This window comes from Lutjanus erythropterus, chromosome 3, assembly GCF_056507025.1.
Source record: "Lutjanus erythropterus isolate fLutEry1 chromosome 3, fLutEry1.hap2, whole genome shotgun sequence".
In the NCBI taxonomy this organism is placed as follows: Eukaryota; Metazoa; Chordata; class Actinopteri; order Lutjaniformes; family Lutjanidae; genus Lutjanus; species Lutjanus erythropterus.
This window is the reverse complement of record NC_139319.1, coordinates 31,164,766-31,182,948: the sequence shown is the minus strand read 5'-3', so window position 1 is coordinate 31,182,948 and position 18,183 is coordinate 31,164,766. Positions and strand designations below refer to the sequence as shown.

Below are 18,183 nucleotides of genomic sequence, written 5' to 3'. Positions count from 1 at the left end.
AAAAAGTTCAAAGCATGTGAGGTCAAGCTTGAGGGTCACTCTCTCTGTGCCTTTTCACTGCCTGCGTGAATACATAACCGGCAATTGACTTTCTAATCGGGAGGGGCCTCATAAAATATGCAGTTTAATAATAACGGTTATCATGGGCCCTTTTTTGTTTCCACCCTGTGTTTTAGTCTAGAAGCATCTAAAGCGAGCTGTGTATTAAATAATGATGGGGCTGCTGCTGCCTGCCTTCCTTTGGCTCTATGTTTTGCCTCTGAAATACAAAATGACAGCCAACCATTTCCCTCTACCCCTCACTCATAAAAGCCCGTCCCTGCTGGATTTTCCTCTGATTGGATCAAAGCTTTGACCTGTGTTGCCAGGTGACCTTTCCTGATCTCACCGGTGCCTCCAGAGTAGGGACCCTTGCTGGGGCACCTGGGAATTACCTCAACAGTGGCGTAGTCGGCGGCTGTCACCTAGCCCTTGTCTTTTTGATGTCACCTCTGACACCGGCCTCTGTAGCGATCGCCAGGGAGATCTGACGCCCTTGCTGGGCTGTGAATAATAGAATATATCTACCTGTCTTCGACCAGCGTTGTCACCTGTGCTCCCCATGATGAAATGTTCCCATGCTTATCTTCGGGGGTGATGTGTTCTTCCTGTCTGTTCCAGGGTACAAAGCGAGGCGTCGGTTGGTGGTCGGCCATGAGAAGGAGCTGTCGACAAGGTGGCTCAGCTGGCAGTGCCCAGGGCTCCCATGAGGCCAAGAGCTGCCTGAAGTGGGGACTCAAGGATGCTGAAGGATGACAAGGGACAGCTGGAGAAGCGGAGGACACCTCAGTCTCTGAGCAGACACTATGGATCGCAGTCAACAGTGAGAGACACCAAGTGATGTTCAGTGTCCTCTCATTTCCCATTTGTTCAGTTCCCAAGCCGACATAGGAATCATTGTGTTTGTCAAGTTAAGTTTCTGTTTGCACTTGTTTTCATAACAATTATGTGTCAGGTGTATACTATAAGTACTTCTTTGAAGAATATCATTGCATTTTATGTTTTATTTCAACTGCTCATGTTTTTCTTAAAATATCCATTCTTTTCATAGGGATTTGTAATAGGCAGACGCTATTTGTACTATTTGGCTATTAATATCAGAGTGTATTTAGTCGAGCATGGCAGAGACAATCACCCAGGTGTCCACAGCCAATAATGCTATTGCCAATGTGGCTGTTTACACATACAAGGCAAACAACAACCTATGATCTTTCCCTCAACCTACAGAAATAGTTTTGCTACCTAAAACTAACCAAGTAGTTTTGTTGCCTAAATCTAACCAAATAGTTTTGTTTCATAAACATGACCAATTGTTTAGTTACATCAACCTAACCAGGTACTTTTGGTGCCTAAATTTAACCAAACTGCAACTGTCGATTTCTGCTTTAAGCCTCTGTGCAAATTCCCAACTTGAAAGGATGAAAATCCCAACTCAGAATTCACTGGATTTCACTCAAATGATGAAACAGTGTTTTTCCTTTTCTTCCTTCTTTTATTTGAAGATAATTCAGTCCATTTCGATCACATAGTTCACTTAGCTCAGTTAGTGCCTAGCTCAGTTAGTTCACTTATCTCACCCAGTTCATTTAAGTGAAAAGCCTTTAACAGAAACAAAGAAAACTCAGAAAAAGACAAATATTAAACACTGCCCGTAAACATGTAACATTAAATCAGTGCAACCAAGTGCCAAAGATAAATAAACAAATGAATAAACACCTTTAAATATTTTGACCCATATAAGTGCCCTAATTTACCTTAAATTATATTAAAATGCAAATAAAGAACTTAAATGCTTCACATCCAATCATGTGTTTTAACACTTCATGTGTTTTAGCAGTTATTGTAATTTAATATTTTAAATCAAACTTATTATAATATTTATCATATTTATATTAATCGAATGAAATCATATGATGTTTTAAGTTATGCAGGCATGTGTTCTTTACCAGTACAGTATTTTTAAATTATGCAAAGTATTTTAAAATATGAAATATTTTAAATACAAAATGTTTTAACTATGAAATGTTTTTTAAACACCCAATCATGAATTGAAAAATTACAATCCTAAACACATTGTATCAATTTGCAATTAAAGTGAAGCCCTTTAAATGCATTCAGTAACACCCATTTCTTTCACAAGCAGCATATTATTAATCTTCAAACATTTGACACCGTAGGTAAACTAGCCACATGCTCTCCAAGGGTTAACACACTAGCCACGTGTTGCAGAGCGACCGACCCCGTGGCTAAGCTAGCGGTAGCAAACAGCAATGGCTCGGACAAAGTCTGGCACAGCCTAGGCTTCTAGTCCTGCCATCTTACCGGCTGCCTCTCTGTTGTTGTTGGCGTCTTCAGTTGCACAGGACCAGTGTAAGTTTCAACAGGTCACACCAGCTCCTCATTCAAGTGGCGTCTTCACCGGCACTGAACCTTTCCCTTCCGCTACATAGCTGTGCGCCACTTTCATGGGTCCGGCCAGACGGGGCGATCGTGCAGTTGTTCCTCCTTGGATATTTATTTGCCGGAGATGGACTCTTGCAGTTTATTTTCCTCAATTGTTTGACAGCTCAGTTGTTTAATTGATGTTGTTTATGGTTTGACTTGACAGCAACTGAAAACTGAATAATGAAAAAAAACAGTTAATAACAGATACCACAGACATGTAATTTCTCATTACTGTCAAATCTGAGTGTCCTAGAGCAGGATTCAAATTCATGCAGGTAAGCCTTGCACCCAAACATTCATCCATCAAGGCTTCTTATCAACTGTGAATTTGTCACTCTTTTAAGCTAAAATAAGTGTGTGTGCCTATTCATAACCGGTTACACAAAAACGCTCCATTTGGAATATTCCTTTCACAGTATTTCGCCCTTCTGAAACCTTTCGCTTTCAATTAGTGCAACCAGTCCTATCAATGACGGCTCCCCTTGTCTTATCCTCCTGCCAGTGGTTGCTGACAGACCTCTGGCCTGTCAGGCTTACCTCAGCAATCCTTGGAAAGGGATTCCGCCGCTATTCACAGCCGTGTAGGAGGTCAACACTTTAGCATGTCAATCCCTGCGAATGAGGTTTGAGGTTTTTACCAAGTGCCGATGCATGGATGGATGGATAGATGGATCTGTGGAGTCTGTAGAGGGTGAGGAATTGTGTGTAGCAGCCATGAGACAGAGAGAGCTGTGGTTTTGGCCCAACGTGTCGCTGTTTCCGGAGCTGCTGTCACTCCTCGCATTAACCGACCAAGGGCTTATCATTGCCAGTTGGCTCATGATGTGACGTTTTATCTTTCTGAGTTAAAATCAAAGTACCCACTAGGTGCATTCACGTGGTTTTAAGGCATATTTAGGAATGGTTCACCCACAGTCCATGGTATCAGCTATTAGAAATACTGTACATCACAGAAGCATGTACAGTAAATCAGTGTGCAGGAAATAATGATCATGGCTGTGTGGCCATGATGGTTTCTATCAAAGCCACTGTCCTCATGGAGCACATATGTGTGGCAGGCATCATCTGCTGTGGATTATTGTGGTCTGGGAATGTCTGTGGCTTGATCTGGTCCCCACCATTTTGTCACCATATGTCACCCCTTACAGCCTTTTGAATAATTGTGATATATTCTGTATGATGTGCATAACCCACCAAATATGAATTTCAGTTGTCAACAACTCGTTCTTTCTCCAGAGCATTCTGAAATAAAATGGGGTTTCATAGTATTTTTACTTCCCCTTGATTGAACAGCCTATAATTCATAACAAAAATATGACCCACCACCACAGACAATAGATGTAGATGCCACATTGGTCTTTGGAGCGTACGCCTCCACCATCTCCACCATACTGGCATGCGAACTCCTACAAGTAAATGGGGGAGGTAGGTTTTTTATGGATAAAAAAAACTTTCTCAACCAATTTCAATGAGTCGATTTTGTATTCAAGGGTACCTTAAAACCTTAATCTAATTTAAACAGTTAAACCCCTTTTACCGGACAAAAAAAAAACACTAATGGTAAAAGGATACAATCTGCATTCATTCTCAGGTCAAATGACTCTGCAGTACTCACAGCTATTTATTGGCTCCAGCTCCCATCAGCAGTGATGGAAACATGCACGCTAACTTTCGCCCCTTTTCCAGTGGAGGCATTGAAGGCTTGTTGTCTCTGTCAGTAAAAAAACGCAACTCTTTTGCTCCTTTTTCATCCACATGTGCTGCTTGACTTGACTCTGTTTGACTCGTTGCATCAGCCCAGACTGGTGGAGTTTGCACTTACTTGAAGGTGTGTAATTACTGATGAAGTGCTCATCTTTAGTGAAGTGGCTGAACTGTGGATGAACATTTAATTTTCTATAAATTCTTCACACTTATCTAAAAGCTTTTAATATGAATTTGCAAAATCAGGAAATGTTGGGTTTAATCAGCAGTAACTTAACATGACTCCTATCAGCTGAAAGCAAACATGAAACAGTAGAATAAAGCAGATACCTGAAAGAACAAACAGAGATGCAGCAGATAAACTAAACTTCAAACTAAAGAGATTCATTTAGAAGCTACAACAGTGCTGAGCACACAGACACAAAAACCTCTTTCTGCTCTCCTGCACAGACATGAATTGAGTCTCGTCACATTTTAGAAAAAAAAACATAAAGGCAGACTTGTCTACTGGCAATGGGAAAAAGGTTGGTTATCTATTTTTGGCAGGTTTACCCGTGTTTGTGCTAATATGGGTGTAAAAACCGTAGTGAATAAAAGTTAACTATAGAGACCAAAACTGTTTTTGTTGCAAGCTGTAAAGATGATTATTTCTGGTGTTAAGTTGAGCATTTTAATACGGGGGTTTATAGGGATTGACTCACTTTTGGAGCCAGCCTCAAATGGGCATTCGAAGAACTGCAGTTTTTGGCACCTCCAAGCTGGCTTAATTTATCAGCCCCCGAGGTTCCTGCTTGCTGTCCACCCTACATGCTTGCAATAATCAGAGCTTTGAATCCACATTAAGCAGGGCAAATAAACCAGGTTTATGCTCTGCTCCATACCAGCGTCAAGAATAAGGATTCAGTAGTCTGCTGTTGTCCTGGTATTGACAACAAGGGAGTCCTCGATTGTTTAGCACAACAGAGCTGCATTGATGGCGAAGGTGCAACACATTGCATGACTGGAGTTCTTTCTCTCCTCCTGTCTTTCTGTAATACTCTCTCTACCACTCAGATCTTCTTTAATTTCTACCTTTCTTTCTCTCTCCTTTCCTTTCCACCTACCTCTCCACTCCCTACCTCTACCCCTCTTTCTGCCTCTCTCTAAGCTGGTTGGAGATGCATTCCTCATTCCTTGAATGCACACAGAAATGCTCAGTGCTCTGGCGTCAGCACTTCTTAAAATGGGCTGCTGCCACTGCTGCTCCAGCTGGAGCTTCAGCACTTTTCTCCCCCCCACCAAAAAAAAAAAAAAAATCCTGGGGAGAGAAGGCGGGATGAGAGTGGGAGGAAAATCCGCTAAATCTGCCAAGCTCAGGAATGTATTTTCATTAAAACAAGTTTGTTTGAAGGGATTGGGAAGGTGGAGGAGAGAGAGCCGGTATCAGAAGTGATCAGACCCAATAGCTCAATGGCTGCACAGCGCTACAAGTATTAGAGGAGCAGAGAATGAGGATACATTATATCTGCTGTGCACACATATACACAGGCTGGAGACTGTATTTGGCTGCAGGACTTGCTAACAGGAGTTTATCAGTCAGCTAAGGAGAAAGCTCCTGTCTCAAATCCCTGTTTCACCGCTTCTCGCTATTAAAGGACAGTTTCTTTCTATGTGAGTACATGTTTATGTGTGTGTGTGCACATGTGTGAGTCACCTCTACCACTAGCTAAAGCCATCATCCCTCTAGATCTCCCATTATCCAGTCCACACACGTTTAGATTTATTTCTTGCCCTGGTCAGTCTCCAGGCGAGGTAATTACTAACCAGGGAAACACAGGACTTCCTAGAAGAAGCTTATTGGAATACACACACCATCCACTGTCTTAAATGTGACAGGCGATTCGGGACTGAGAGCACAGAGCTGCATTATCGCCCATGACTCCTGTACAGTTGGGTATCTGGTTTTCTCTCTTTATATCTACAAAAAGGGCGACGGTTTCTTTTTCTCACCTTGTCTGGCCTAGTTTTTATGTTGGTGATATTTGGTCTGAACGTCTAAGACATCTTTTCAAACAGCTAAAATGCAAATCAAACAGCAGTGTGTCACAAAACATAAATTTGTTTAATCAGAGCAGATCTGATCATCTGTTGAGTTGTAGGTTGAAAGAGAGACATTATATCACCAGTGTATCCAGTATATCATCAGTGTATGAATGACTTAAATTCAATACTCTCATCCAGAAGACTGGAGTCTTTTTTCCATCTTTCAACTGAGAACTCTGAATGTTTCTCAGTGAGACTCAGAGGTGACTATAGGCTATTATTTGCGTATTTAAGAGGACGAAAATTTCAATATTGCAAATCCAAGTGAAATATGGTCCAAATGTCAGTGTTAAATCAACGTCTTCAAATAGTTTTTTGCTTTCTCCTTTGAACCTTTTCTGATTGTCTTTTCACCAGTGACCGTAGTCAGTTATTAAACATCTTTTAAACATAAAAATGCTTCCTGGAACTAAGTTTATCATGTAAGGTGTCGCATATAGGGACAAATCCTGGCACTAATTCCTCTCAGCTTTAACAAATTTTAGCGTCTTTGAGCTCATGTTTTAGTTTTTACGACTTGCAGGCTCATCAACCTTGTTTCCAGCAGCAGCAGGCAGCTCAGATTAACCAACCATATAATACCTGCTACAAAACATGAATTAAAATAGGTTTATAGAATCATTCTGGTTTGCAACAACTTGGGTCTCATTGGGCTTTTCCATTTCCACTTTTGGCCGTGAGACAGAAACACAAACAGTCGTAGATATTTTTTTTAGTTTCAGTTTTAGTTTTCAGTTTAGCAAAGCTAATTTGTAAGAGAAAGTGAATTCTTACTCAACTGTCCATTGTAGACATTTATCACGCTTTAAATTTCAGGTTTGCCTTCAAATAAATATGTTTTAACTGTTGTTTGTTAACAAATCTGATCATCTCACCAAGCACCACTTTTTTTTTTCCATGTTAGATGTTTGTAGTGATGTCATGATGTTCCCAGATCTCAGAAATTACTTTTGTGAGCACAGTTGTTAGAATAACTGACAAAAACGTGGCCAAAGCTACATAAATTAGGCCAAAGATGTAATAAAAAAAAAGAATAATCATTTAACACCCAAGCCAGGTGTCTGCAGTAACATCAGATCCTGTATTTTGGCAGATGCCTCTCTCTGTCTCTCTGTTTCAGCACTTTGTTGCGTGTCTCAAATAACTCCCTGAGGGTGTATATTATCAACTAACAGACTGAAACCAGGAAGAAATGTATCAATCAATATCATTCTGTGGTTTCAGTAATCCCTGCCTAAGTGTGATAGGCTGCTGAGATCCACTTTTTCTACAAGCTGACTCAGTCAGATGAACAGACCCACCAGGCCTTTTTGGCTGCTCCTCCCTTGCTGTTCTGCCCTTGATCAGCCCAGGGTGGTGGATGCACATGGGGACCACCCCTGCATTAAAAGAGCCTATTGCTTCCTTGATCAGTGGGAATGAGCGCTTGCCTGGCTTTAAACACAGACAAACACACAGAGAGCTGCATATGTGCGTGATTACATGTACACAAAACAGGAGGGGACATCATATGGCTGAATAATATGCATCTAATTTGATGACACAGAAGAATACACACAAATTGAAATATCTATCCATCACCAAATGTGTGTACACATTTACTGAGGCATGTGTGCAGACGCATTGCCAAGAAGTTAGGCATGCCCATATTTCAAGGAGAGACGTCACCAAAACATAAAATATAAATCCCTGTTCATCACAAGCACAGCAGCACAGAAATGAACACAGAAAAAGCCAAAAACCAGGAATGTCAGACAGCAGCACACAAACACATAGAGAGGGGTACTCCTCATTAAAGCCGGTTCCACAGTATGGTGTGTTGGTGTCTCAGGCTACTGGTCGTGATGAGGTGCATGCCGACTTCTTCACGTCATTATGCCAGTTTCCCTGATTTGCAATTTAAGTTGTTTGGAAAGCAAAAATTGGATATCAGTAGCTTTAATGACGTCAGTGGGCTGCAGCATACATGATCTGTCGAACAGCATCAGGATCAGGATAAATGTTGAGTGTTTAATGAATGATCAACACAATAATCTGGAAATATAGAGGAGAGGCTAAAATAATCACAAAACATCTGGAAATTAATACTGGCAATGTTCAATTAATATGTTCAAGTGAAAGGAAGTTCGCCCCACAGACACCACTGAAATGTAATCATGACTAAATCTCTGTGACTCCTCATTTGTCTCTTCTGTCAAGTAATTAACTAAAATTATATATCATCTTTCTTTTATCTTTATGTTTGAGTTTGTATAATTTAGGACTTGAATTGTAGAAATTTGTCTCAAACAATATAAACATGAGCAAAATATGTGTTATATAATAATATTCATTCAATATTCATACAATAATACTTTATTGTTATACTATAATTATGCTATATTATTGTTCAATTGAGCCTATAGATTCCACTGTGTTGGTCAAATACCACAGAATATGTCTCTGTGGTTATTACATTGTTTGAATGTGATCAGGTCAGTTTGTGTTTGTTGAACAGCACAGGGACATAATGCTAATCCTGTCCTGGCTGCAGTGGGCGGTACCTACTCTTCCTCTCTGATCTCCATCACCTTTTCTCTTTCTTTCTCTGCCTCCTCATCTTTTCCTGTATCTCTTTCCTCTGCCTCTACTAGCATTGTCTTGCAATATCTATCTATCTATCTATCTATCTATCTATCTATCTGTCTGTCTGTCTGTCTGTCTGTCTGTCTGTCTGTCTATCTATCTATCTGTCTCTGTCTGTCTATCTATCTATCTGTCTATCCATACATACATACATATACATTATATATATACATATGTGTTTGTGTGTGTGTGTGTGTGTGTGTGTGTGTGTGTGTGTGTGTGTGTGTGTGTGTGTGTGTGTGTGTGTGTAAGTCATAATCTTGAGTTATTTTTAGGTCATTATTTAATAACTTTTATTGTATACACCTCAGAAAAAAATATGAAGGTCCAGACCTCCGCGACCTCAGCGGTGTGTATAACCATGCTGCTGTCATTAGTGAGCCACACTGTGTGGGCCAGTCACTCAGTATCACTACTACCAGTTTAACTCCCACAAGACCTTCTGAGACACCACCTGTCAATCTCCTTGTCTTTCTCCTCCTCGCCTCCTCTCTTGGCTGTTGCCATGGGGTGCAGGTGGACGATGGAGGGTGTTTGACGGCTGATGTAGAGAGGGAGGTACTGGCTGGAAGGACAAGTGAGAAGTGAGGAGTGGGGCAGGGGAGACAGATAGGGATGAAGGAGTGCGAGGGGGGTGAGAAAAAAAAGATGGAGAATGAGAAAGATGAGAAGAGGAGAAAAAGGGGTAAGAAAAATCAAAGAAAGGGGATGGTGGGTGTTTCTCCTTTTATTGTTGTTTCCTCAGAAAATAGCTTTAGAATCTGTGCTTGGCTGATAGCACGGCTACTGGCACATGAACACACATTATACATGCATACACACACAGACACACGCTCATTTTGCTTGCTCTACATGGCAATCACCATGGTAACAAAATGTACAGAACACAATCGGGGTGGGATATTTTTAAGTTTCAAAGGCATGGAAACAACAATAGGGATGACAAAGGGAGGAAGAGACGAGAACTGGGGGGAGAGAGAGAGTTACACCAGTTTAAGTACTAGCAGATGGACGTGTATGTGTTTGTGTCTGTGTGTGTGTGTGTGTCCAAGGTCACAGCACAGAATCATCTGTATGGGTAAAGAGGAGAATGAGAGATGGAGGATAAAAGTCAGAGAACAAGGCCCAAAACACATTAAAGAGTCCTTTTATCCAAAACAGAATTTCTACATATTTTCTCTTTTACCTCTATCAGTATTTCTCCATAGAGAGTTTTGGTTGTATTTGTCCAGACTATGAGATTTCTAAGTTTCAGATTGTTTTTCTGAATAATTCACAAACCTGACCGTCAGTGTTGTAGTAAAGACCACCTTAAGTCATGACAACTGACTGTAAATAAAGATTGACATCACGGCTCCACTTCCTCCCACTTTACTGTAAAACTGAAGCTACATTTTCCAGATACGAGCGCTGATGTCGCATGTTGGTGATGTCATTTGGAACCAGAGTCTGTTCAGTAGTGACCGGTGTTGGAGCCATGCTTTCGAGTTCCCACCCACACAGCTGGCTGACTAAATTGTAAGCATAGATCAGCTGTCAATCATGAGCTTAAACTGCCGTTTTACAGCATTAAATAACTGATTAAAACCAAACTAGTGAGCAAAATGAACACTCAAACACACATCAGACCTACCTAAAGTGGCAAAATGTATTTAAGGTCTACTTTGATTTAGTTTTGCCCATGTTCTGTCTATTGACATGGAGGAAGCAGGATTTAAGACCTATACTGCAGCCCGCCACCAGGGGGTGATTAAGATGCTTTGGCTTCACTTCTGGGGACTTGTTGTTTTCTATTTCTAATATATGTCAATGGTCATGACCAAGACCAGAGTCTATCAAGACTGAGACGAGAACAATATTTTCAAGGGTTGAGACTGAATCAAGACCAACTGCTGTCACATCTCTACCTTTCTCACCCAAGTGAGGCATGTCAGAGTGGTGACATGCCACGTTTATGTCAGAGCTGACTTTAGTTCATGTTGATGTAACCTAACTATATATATATATTAGCTATATAGCTTTATGTGGCCCTTCTTAATGCTTCTGTTGTAAGTGGCATGAGACGTCTGACGTAGTCCCAGCTGTCTCAGTTGTATTGCAGTCCAGAATTTACATACTGCTATGCATTTTCTTTTCAGTGCTGATTTGCTGAAAATGCTGATTTAACTGACATCTGACATTGATTATCTTGCAGTGCGTTCAAATTCGAATTAGAAATCAGTCAAGTTCCTGGTTGCATTTCAAGAGGGAAGGTTTCATCCAATCACAGTAATGATGTTAACAAATAAGTTAGGCGATGCACAGCCAATTTAGTAATATCCCAGAGGTTGTGATCTTGACCAGTCTTGAAAGAAAATCTCAAATTGTCTTTGTCTTAGACAAGACAAAGTCAAAATGCAGTCGATTCTTAGATGAAACCGAGACCTTCAAAAAGTGGTCCCGAGACAGGTCTTGAGACCAAGACCAAACTCGAGCACTACAACACTGACTATGAACTGGAGCCACATGTTACTGAAGAAATAGTCAAAATAACCTTTTGACAGTGCATCTTGTGGAAAAACAAGCTGGTTTTAAATGAACATTTTCAATGCTGTGAGAATTAAAATAGAATATCAATTGTCTTTGCATTGGATGCTTAAATTGCAGCAACAGATGTCTCAAAACGGGTCCAAATAAAATCAGAACTGTGTGTTTGGCAAAATAGTACTGGACTTGGTGAGAAAAAAAAACATTTTTATGTTTGTGTAATTTGAGTAAACTAATGTTTTAAAGGCCCTGAAAACCTGTTCAATCTCAATCAGCAATGGAATCCTACATAAAAATACTTACATATTTCTGCATATGTGTTTTCATCTTCATCTTTCTCAGTTGACTGAAAAGGTAGGAGGGGCTCATTTGGAAAAAGATGGTGTCACAAATGTTTGTGCACCAGTCAGAGTTCAGCAAAATTTGAATCAAAATTGGACGACAGTTGGTGGGTTGTGTGCTTATGTTTCCTGCGAGTCTGATCAACCCACACCCACATAGTTATAATTAAGTTTTATAGTGTTAGCCTCTTAATTAAAAATGACTAGGATTATTCAACTTTATTTTTTGCTCATTTAATCATTCTTATTTAATGTTATTAAGAAATACAGTTTACAGAGGCTTTAAAGCCACAATGTAAAAGTGAAATTAGCTCGCTCTCTTCCTGCTCCATCATGTGAAGTCTTTTTCCACCTTGTCTGATGATGTCCATGTGCTGCATTCACATGTGTGGGTGGTTGGGTACATGCACACGTACCTGAATGTGTTTGTCATGACCTAAATGCAAGCATGTGTGTCTCTGTGTGTTTGTGGGTATGTTTGTGTGCGTGTGTGTTCCCCCCAGTAACAGCTCATCCCTGCTGTCTGGGTGTAGATTTAGCAAGGACAGCTGAGTTCATTTCAGGAGTTGAAGTGGGTCAGAGGTCAGACACTGGTGTAGGTGGCCTCATGTACTCAGACCACCATCTAGCAGTTGCCAAATAAATCAGAGTCTTGCTGAGTGGTTTGGCGAGCATGACATACCTCCCTCCTTTGCTGCCTCACACTCTCTCTTTCTGCTTTCCCTTATCCCGCTCTCTGTCTCCTCATGCTCTCACACACACACATTTCCAAGCCAACAGCAACCCATAAAGCCACATCTGGCCCACTTTTCCCCACTGGACATGAACAACACTGCCACCTTGAAAATCCTTTCCTTTATCTGTAGTGTTTTGATAGTGAAGTAACTTTTGTGCAATGCTCTACATCCACACATTTTTTTCTCTAAATGTTTCAATGCTTAGATAAAGTTTAATCTATGATTAGTTTATTTACTTGTGTGTCTTCTATATGTGTCAGACTGCAAATCAAACCCAGATGTTGTGACTTGTGCAGGAGGAATTCATGTAACACACACAGTAGCTTAACTACAGACATGCACACACACACACACACACACACACACACACACACACTTGCACAGGTATACAATAAATGAGCCTTCACATGCTGTACAGACCAGAGCTCAACTGTCCCCCCTCCCCGTGACCGCGCTGCTCTGCTTTCACACTTGTTTACTGTTGTTCCGATTTGTGGTACATTTACGTAATGCTTTTCCCATCAAAGTGCAGCTGTTTGCCCCTGTTGCCAGGAAACGATGTTGGCCTACGCAGGGAAAATGGAGAACAATGTAGGGGTGGGCGGAGCCACGTGAACATGACTGATGGAAGTGTATCCATCCGGATGGCCAGCAAAGAAGTGACATCGTCTGCCATCGAAGCAAAAAATATAAATTGGCATCCTGTCAAACTTGAATCTTTTTCTGCTTATCATTTACTATAGTGCCACTAATGATGTCATGGTGACACAGGAAAATTAGACTTCTTCCAGTGGGAGGATGGATCACACTGTGACTGACCACAGACAGTGTTGGGAGGGTTACTTTGAAAACGTATTCCACCACAGATTACTGAATACATACCTACAATACTGTTCTGAAATGTAACATATTCCATGAGGTCACTCAAGTTTAGTAACAGATTTTAAATACTTTGAATTACTTTTGGAGTAGTTCAGAATTGTCTTGCAGAGCCTATTTGTCTGAGTCACTCTGAATGTAGTTAACACTTGCTTTTAGATGTCTTTACTGTTCTGACTTTACTGTAACTCAGGTTACAAAGAGGAACTCTTGTACACCACACACATCCAAAGAATAAAACATGAATCGTGTTGAATGAACAGATCATATTTGTGGATAATTAGCTATTCATATTGACATTTCAGCTACACTAATTACCTGGCTGGTTAGCCAAACTAACAAGCAAGCCAAGTCAAATTTTACTTATATAAAACCCCAAATCACAATTGGCTACAGGGGGCTTTACAAACTGTACAGCATATACAAAAACCCCTGTCCATAACTTTAAATACTATAACTTATAAAAAACTCTTTATGGGAAATGTGCTTCATATGAATTTTAGAACAAATACAATAAAAACAAAGTAATCCCCTCAAAAATTCAGTTTTTAACAGTTGTATTCTGAATACTACCAGTTTGAGGTTTGAGGTTTCGCTGTCAACATCTGTGTTTGGAAAAAGAATTCATATTACAGAGTTTTTAAGTGAACTACTTCTATATTTAACAACTAATCACAACAATCTGGACACTGGTCACTAACTGGACAGTAGATAAACAAATCTGTGGATCACAACTATAATAGTAGAACACTGACAGGGACCATTTCACTGCACAATAAGTACTTTTACCTTTGGTACATTTTTCTGATGATACTTTTTACTTAAGTAGGGTTTTGAATGTATGACTTTTACTTGTAGTTGAGTATTTCCACAGTGTGGTACTACTACATTTACTGAAGATCTTAAGATCTTAATACTTTGTCCACCACCGCCTACAGGCAGCACATACCATAATCATACAGAAACTAACATTCCCATCAATCATGGGGCCGATGGTGAGCTCAAAGTGTTGAGCCAAAGTCATCCTTGTGTAGATCTGGACAAAGGTGACAGAAACAAGGCACAAAGGTCCCCACAGGTCCTCAGCTTCTTCATATCAACATCGAGCCTGTGACTTCTACCGCCCTCATTTTTTGGAGTAATGATCCAAACTGGAGACGACAGACTGGCGTGGTGTGCAGCTACAGATAGGGCAGGTTGAGCTCAGCGTGCGTGCGACTTTTACCATGACGATATGCTTCAAAAGATAATTTGATGATCTGTGTGTTTCGCTGCCAGGTTAGCCCACCACCTCCACCATCTCCTCCCAACCCCTCCTCCTCCAGTTCCTTCATCGCCGTGGTAACTTATTAATTTCTGTCAGCTGGTTTTCCCTGCCATTTAGAGATACTACCAAATCACATTATGTCTGTCATGGATTACGTATACAGGCAATGCATCTCCTTGAAGAAGAAAGGGAAAAAAAGATCAAAGATGTTCTTACAATCATCTCTAAGTGAATATGGGAGGTGGACGTGTTTATGAGTGTGTGTGTGTGTGTGTTTGCATCCCACATATGTTTTATGGGGAATGCAGATAGCCAACAAAAATGTCATTGATATTATACTCAGTTTCCTCCCCATGTTATATAATTATCAGGATTATTAATCACTGAATACTGTTTTTGGGATTCTGCTGAGAGCACTATGTTACATTTAAAGGAGAAATCTGTAATATTTATATTATAATAAATCATAAGATGACCATGATATGTCATCAGAGATTAAGGAAACATGCTTCTCTTTTAATAAATGCTTAAGCTGCTATCCCGGCCCATAACTTGTATTCATTTTTGCTCATTCCATGTTTATTGGAGTTCAAATTAACGCAGAATGTTCACCGAATGAGTAAATTTCTGATGATGAGTTGTAATAAATCATTAATCATCTTATAGAAGGAGTAAATCTTTAAGTTAAATTGAGCAATGTGTTACACTCCAACCCCAGTGTGTATGTTTTGGAGCAGTGGGCTTTTGTGTTCAGGCTTTACATCAACAGACATCTGACAGTTATAAACAGCTGATCAGCTTACAGTGTAGGAGTCATTGTCACTTGATTTGGATGGGCAATTGTTACATGTTGCCCCATTAAAGGATGTCCATGCTGTTATGTTAGCTGAATGAAATGGGAGATGCGTGTCTCAGGTTTCACCTAACTGAGCTCAGAATCGGAAAGGCTACAGAGTCATATTCCCATATTTATCCATATTTGGCTGTGTGTGTGTGTGTGTGTGCGTGTGAGTGTGCGCGCGCGCGTGTGTGTGTGTGTGGTAGAGGATTTGAAGCTGTCACTTTGTAATTACCTCAGCAAATACAGGCTTGGAGAGAGTTGACTGAAGTCTTCCAGTTGGACAGCCCTGGGAGAAAATGAGAAGTGACAGACCACATAACACAGCGTGGGACGTAAATAACTTTTACCCCCCTTTCTCTCTCTCTCTCTCTCTCTCTCTCTCTTGGATACATTGGATGATACTTCAAGGATTTTGAAAGAGAGAGAGGGAGAGATGAGCCGAAATGAGAGAATATCCCTCGCTTTCATCTTTAGAAAAAATCTCTGACATCCTCTCTCACTTGCTGTGATGAAAGTCTTTGGTTTTTTGGTGTTTTATCCTCTTACACGAGGTGTATGTATTATAGTCTCTGTGTGTGTGTGTGTGTGCAACACACACACTCACACATGTTGTGATGAACACTGGCACGCAGTGATATCATTTTCTCACCAGAATGTGTGTAGGTGGCATGAGGAATCTTGCTTTGTGTGCGTGTGTGTTTGAGGGACTTTTTCTCAGCACCAGTTGGCGTTGGAGGGCCTGAATTTTTCATTCCACATCCTCATCAAGTACAAAAAGTCCAGGGGTTTGTGTTCTACCCACTGGCCACTCGGCTTTATTTTGTTGTCCAGGATTCACTTCATCGTCCTGTGTTCTTTGAGATCCGGGCAGGTTGTTACTGAGACAACAACACTGTTGTTACAGCAGGCGTGTGTGTGTGTGTGTGTCAGTGTGAGTCCAGCATTGATCACTGAAAAAACACTTCCACATTGAGAGGCACTGATGGTTTGTCTTCCAGCTACCTCAAACAGTGGTAGAGGAAGTATCTTTTACTTGAGTTAAAGTACAAAACTGCAGTGAACAAATACTCAGTTACTTGGTTGACGAATTTTTAAGTGGTTATGAAACATCTCAGTTTATTACTGATGCCTTTCTATGACCAGCATAAGCAAAAGATCATCTGTTTAGTTGTTTTTAATGCCTGCCACCGGGTTGGATTCTCACTGATTTCCCATAAAACTGGCCTGTATTTACATTTTCCCCAGCAAAGATACAGTGAGTCATACGTCAGCCAGTTTAAAAGAAGAAGGAGGAGATTTTTCTTCAGATAATTTTATTTTTAATGTTATATTTTGTGGTTACACAACTACTTTTGTCCACAGGGGCCTCCAAGATCAATCAAATATGAAATATTAAGTAAAATACTGTATTTATATTCTTATTTAATTAAACATACAAAAGTATTAGCATCAAAACATTCAGACTGTACTAATTTAAAGTACTCATTATGCAGAATGGGCCAATTCAGAATGTTCCTGATTATAATTAGTGATGCATTTTTTATTGTGTTTTTAAGTATTTTTAAAATCAAATTTACCTAATAAACACACAAAACATATTGATCCAAAACATTTCTAGAAGTAGAAACATGAATATAATTTTTTATTACTCTATATACTTCTGGTGACTTATTCCATGATAATACATTATAATTTACTAGTTCATTTTTATTTATAAGGACCAGTGTGCAGGATTTAGTGGCATCTAACAGTGAGTGTGCAGATTGCAAACATGCCATACCACCCTCCGCTTCATCCGACATTCATATTTATGGGATCCAAATTATCCTCACTTTTGAAACTTTTGCTCCTCTTCAGTGAATAGGTGTCTTCTCCTGCATAGCTCAGCATCTGATCCTGCAGCACTTTGCACAGCCTGAAAGACCATCACACACACATCAGCCTTCTTTGTCACTGCAGCCTAATCTCCCGTCATACTAAACTGAACATACTATCTGTCCCTCATACCTGGGAAAATAGTGTCAGTTTATTTTCACTGTGAATTAGAAAATGGTCAGAGGGCCAAACAAGACCCTATAGGGGGCCAAATTTGACCCACGGGTCTCAAGCTGGATATCACTGGTGTAGGAGACTTGGCTTCTGCAGGAATGTGGCAGAGTAACATGGCAGACTCTGTGGAAGAGGACCTGCACCCTGTGTAGATATAAAGGGCTCAAAAGGTAACGAAATCACAGCAGTTCATTGTGTTCCATTTCCACCATGGTCTGTCAATAAATCCTCCTAAGTCTTACACACTGGACCTTTAATAATGTGTATAAACAAAGCAAATTATGTCAAATAAATGTAGTTAAGGAAAAAGTACAACCCTGGCTTCCACAATGTAGTGCAGTAGAAGTATGAAGCAGCATGAGATGGAAATATTCAAGTAAAGCAGAAGTCGCTCAAAATGGCACTTGAGTTTAGTATTTGAGTAAAAGTATTGCGTGACATTCCAACACTGACCTCAACCGCCATGTACATACATTTATACACACACACACACACATATATAGCACATCCTTTCAAGCTGTACCATCCCGCCTCTGGCTCTATACCACCAGTGTCTTTCTCTCTTTCTCCTTTTTCTCTCTTTTCTCCCACCCTCCTTGCACCTCCACTGCTCTGCCTGGCTTGAGTCCAGCTATAGATTGTTAATTA

At 40.4% G+C, this 18,183-nt stretch overlaps 1 protein-coding gene across 1 annotated transcript in view; it reads left to right on the top strand.

The window, feature by feature from the left end:
- Window positions 1–18,183, top strand: part of LOC146330283 (uncharacterized) — a 41,398-nt gene that overhangs the window by 13,078 nt on the left and 10,137 nt on the right. The window contains exon 2 of the mRNA XM_084715806.1: window positions 661–862. Within this exon, the coding sequence (XP_084571932.1) occupies window positions 846–862 (17 nt within the window). The 5' untranslated portion in view covers window positions 661–845. The remainder of the gene's footprint in view (window positions 1–660; window positions 863–18,183) is intronic.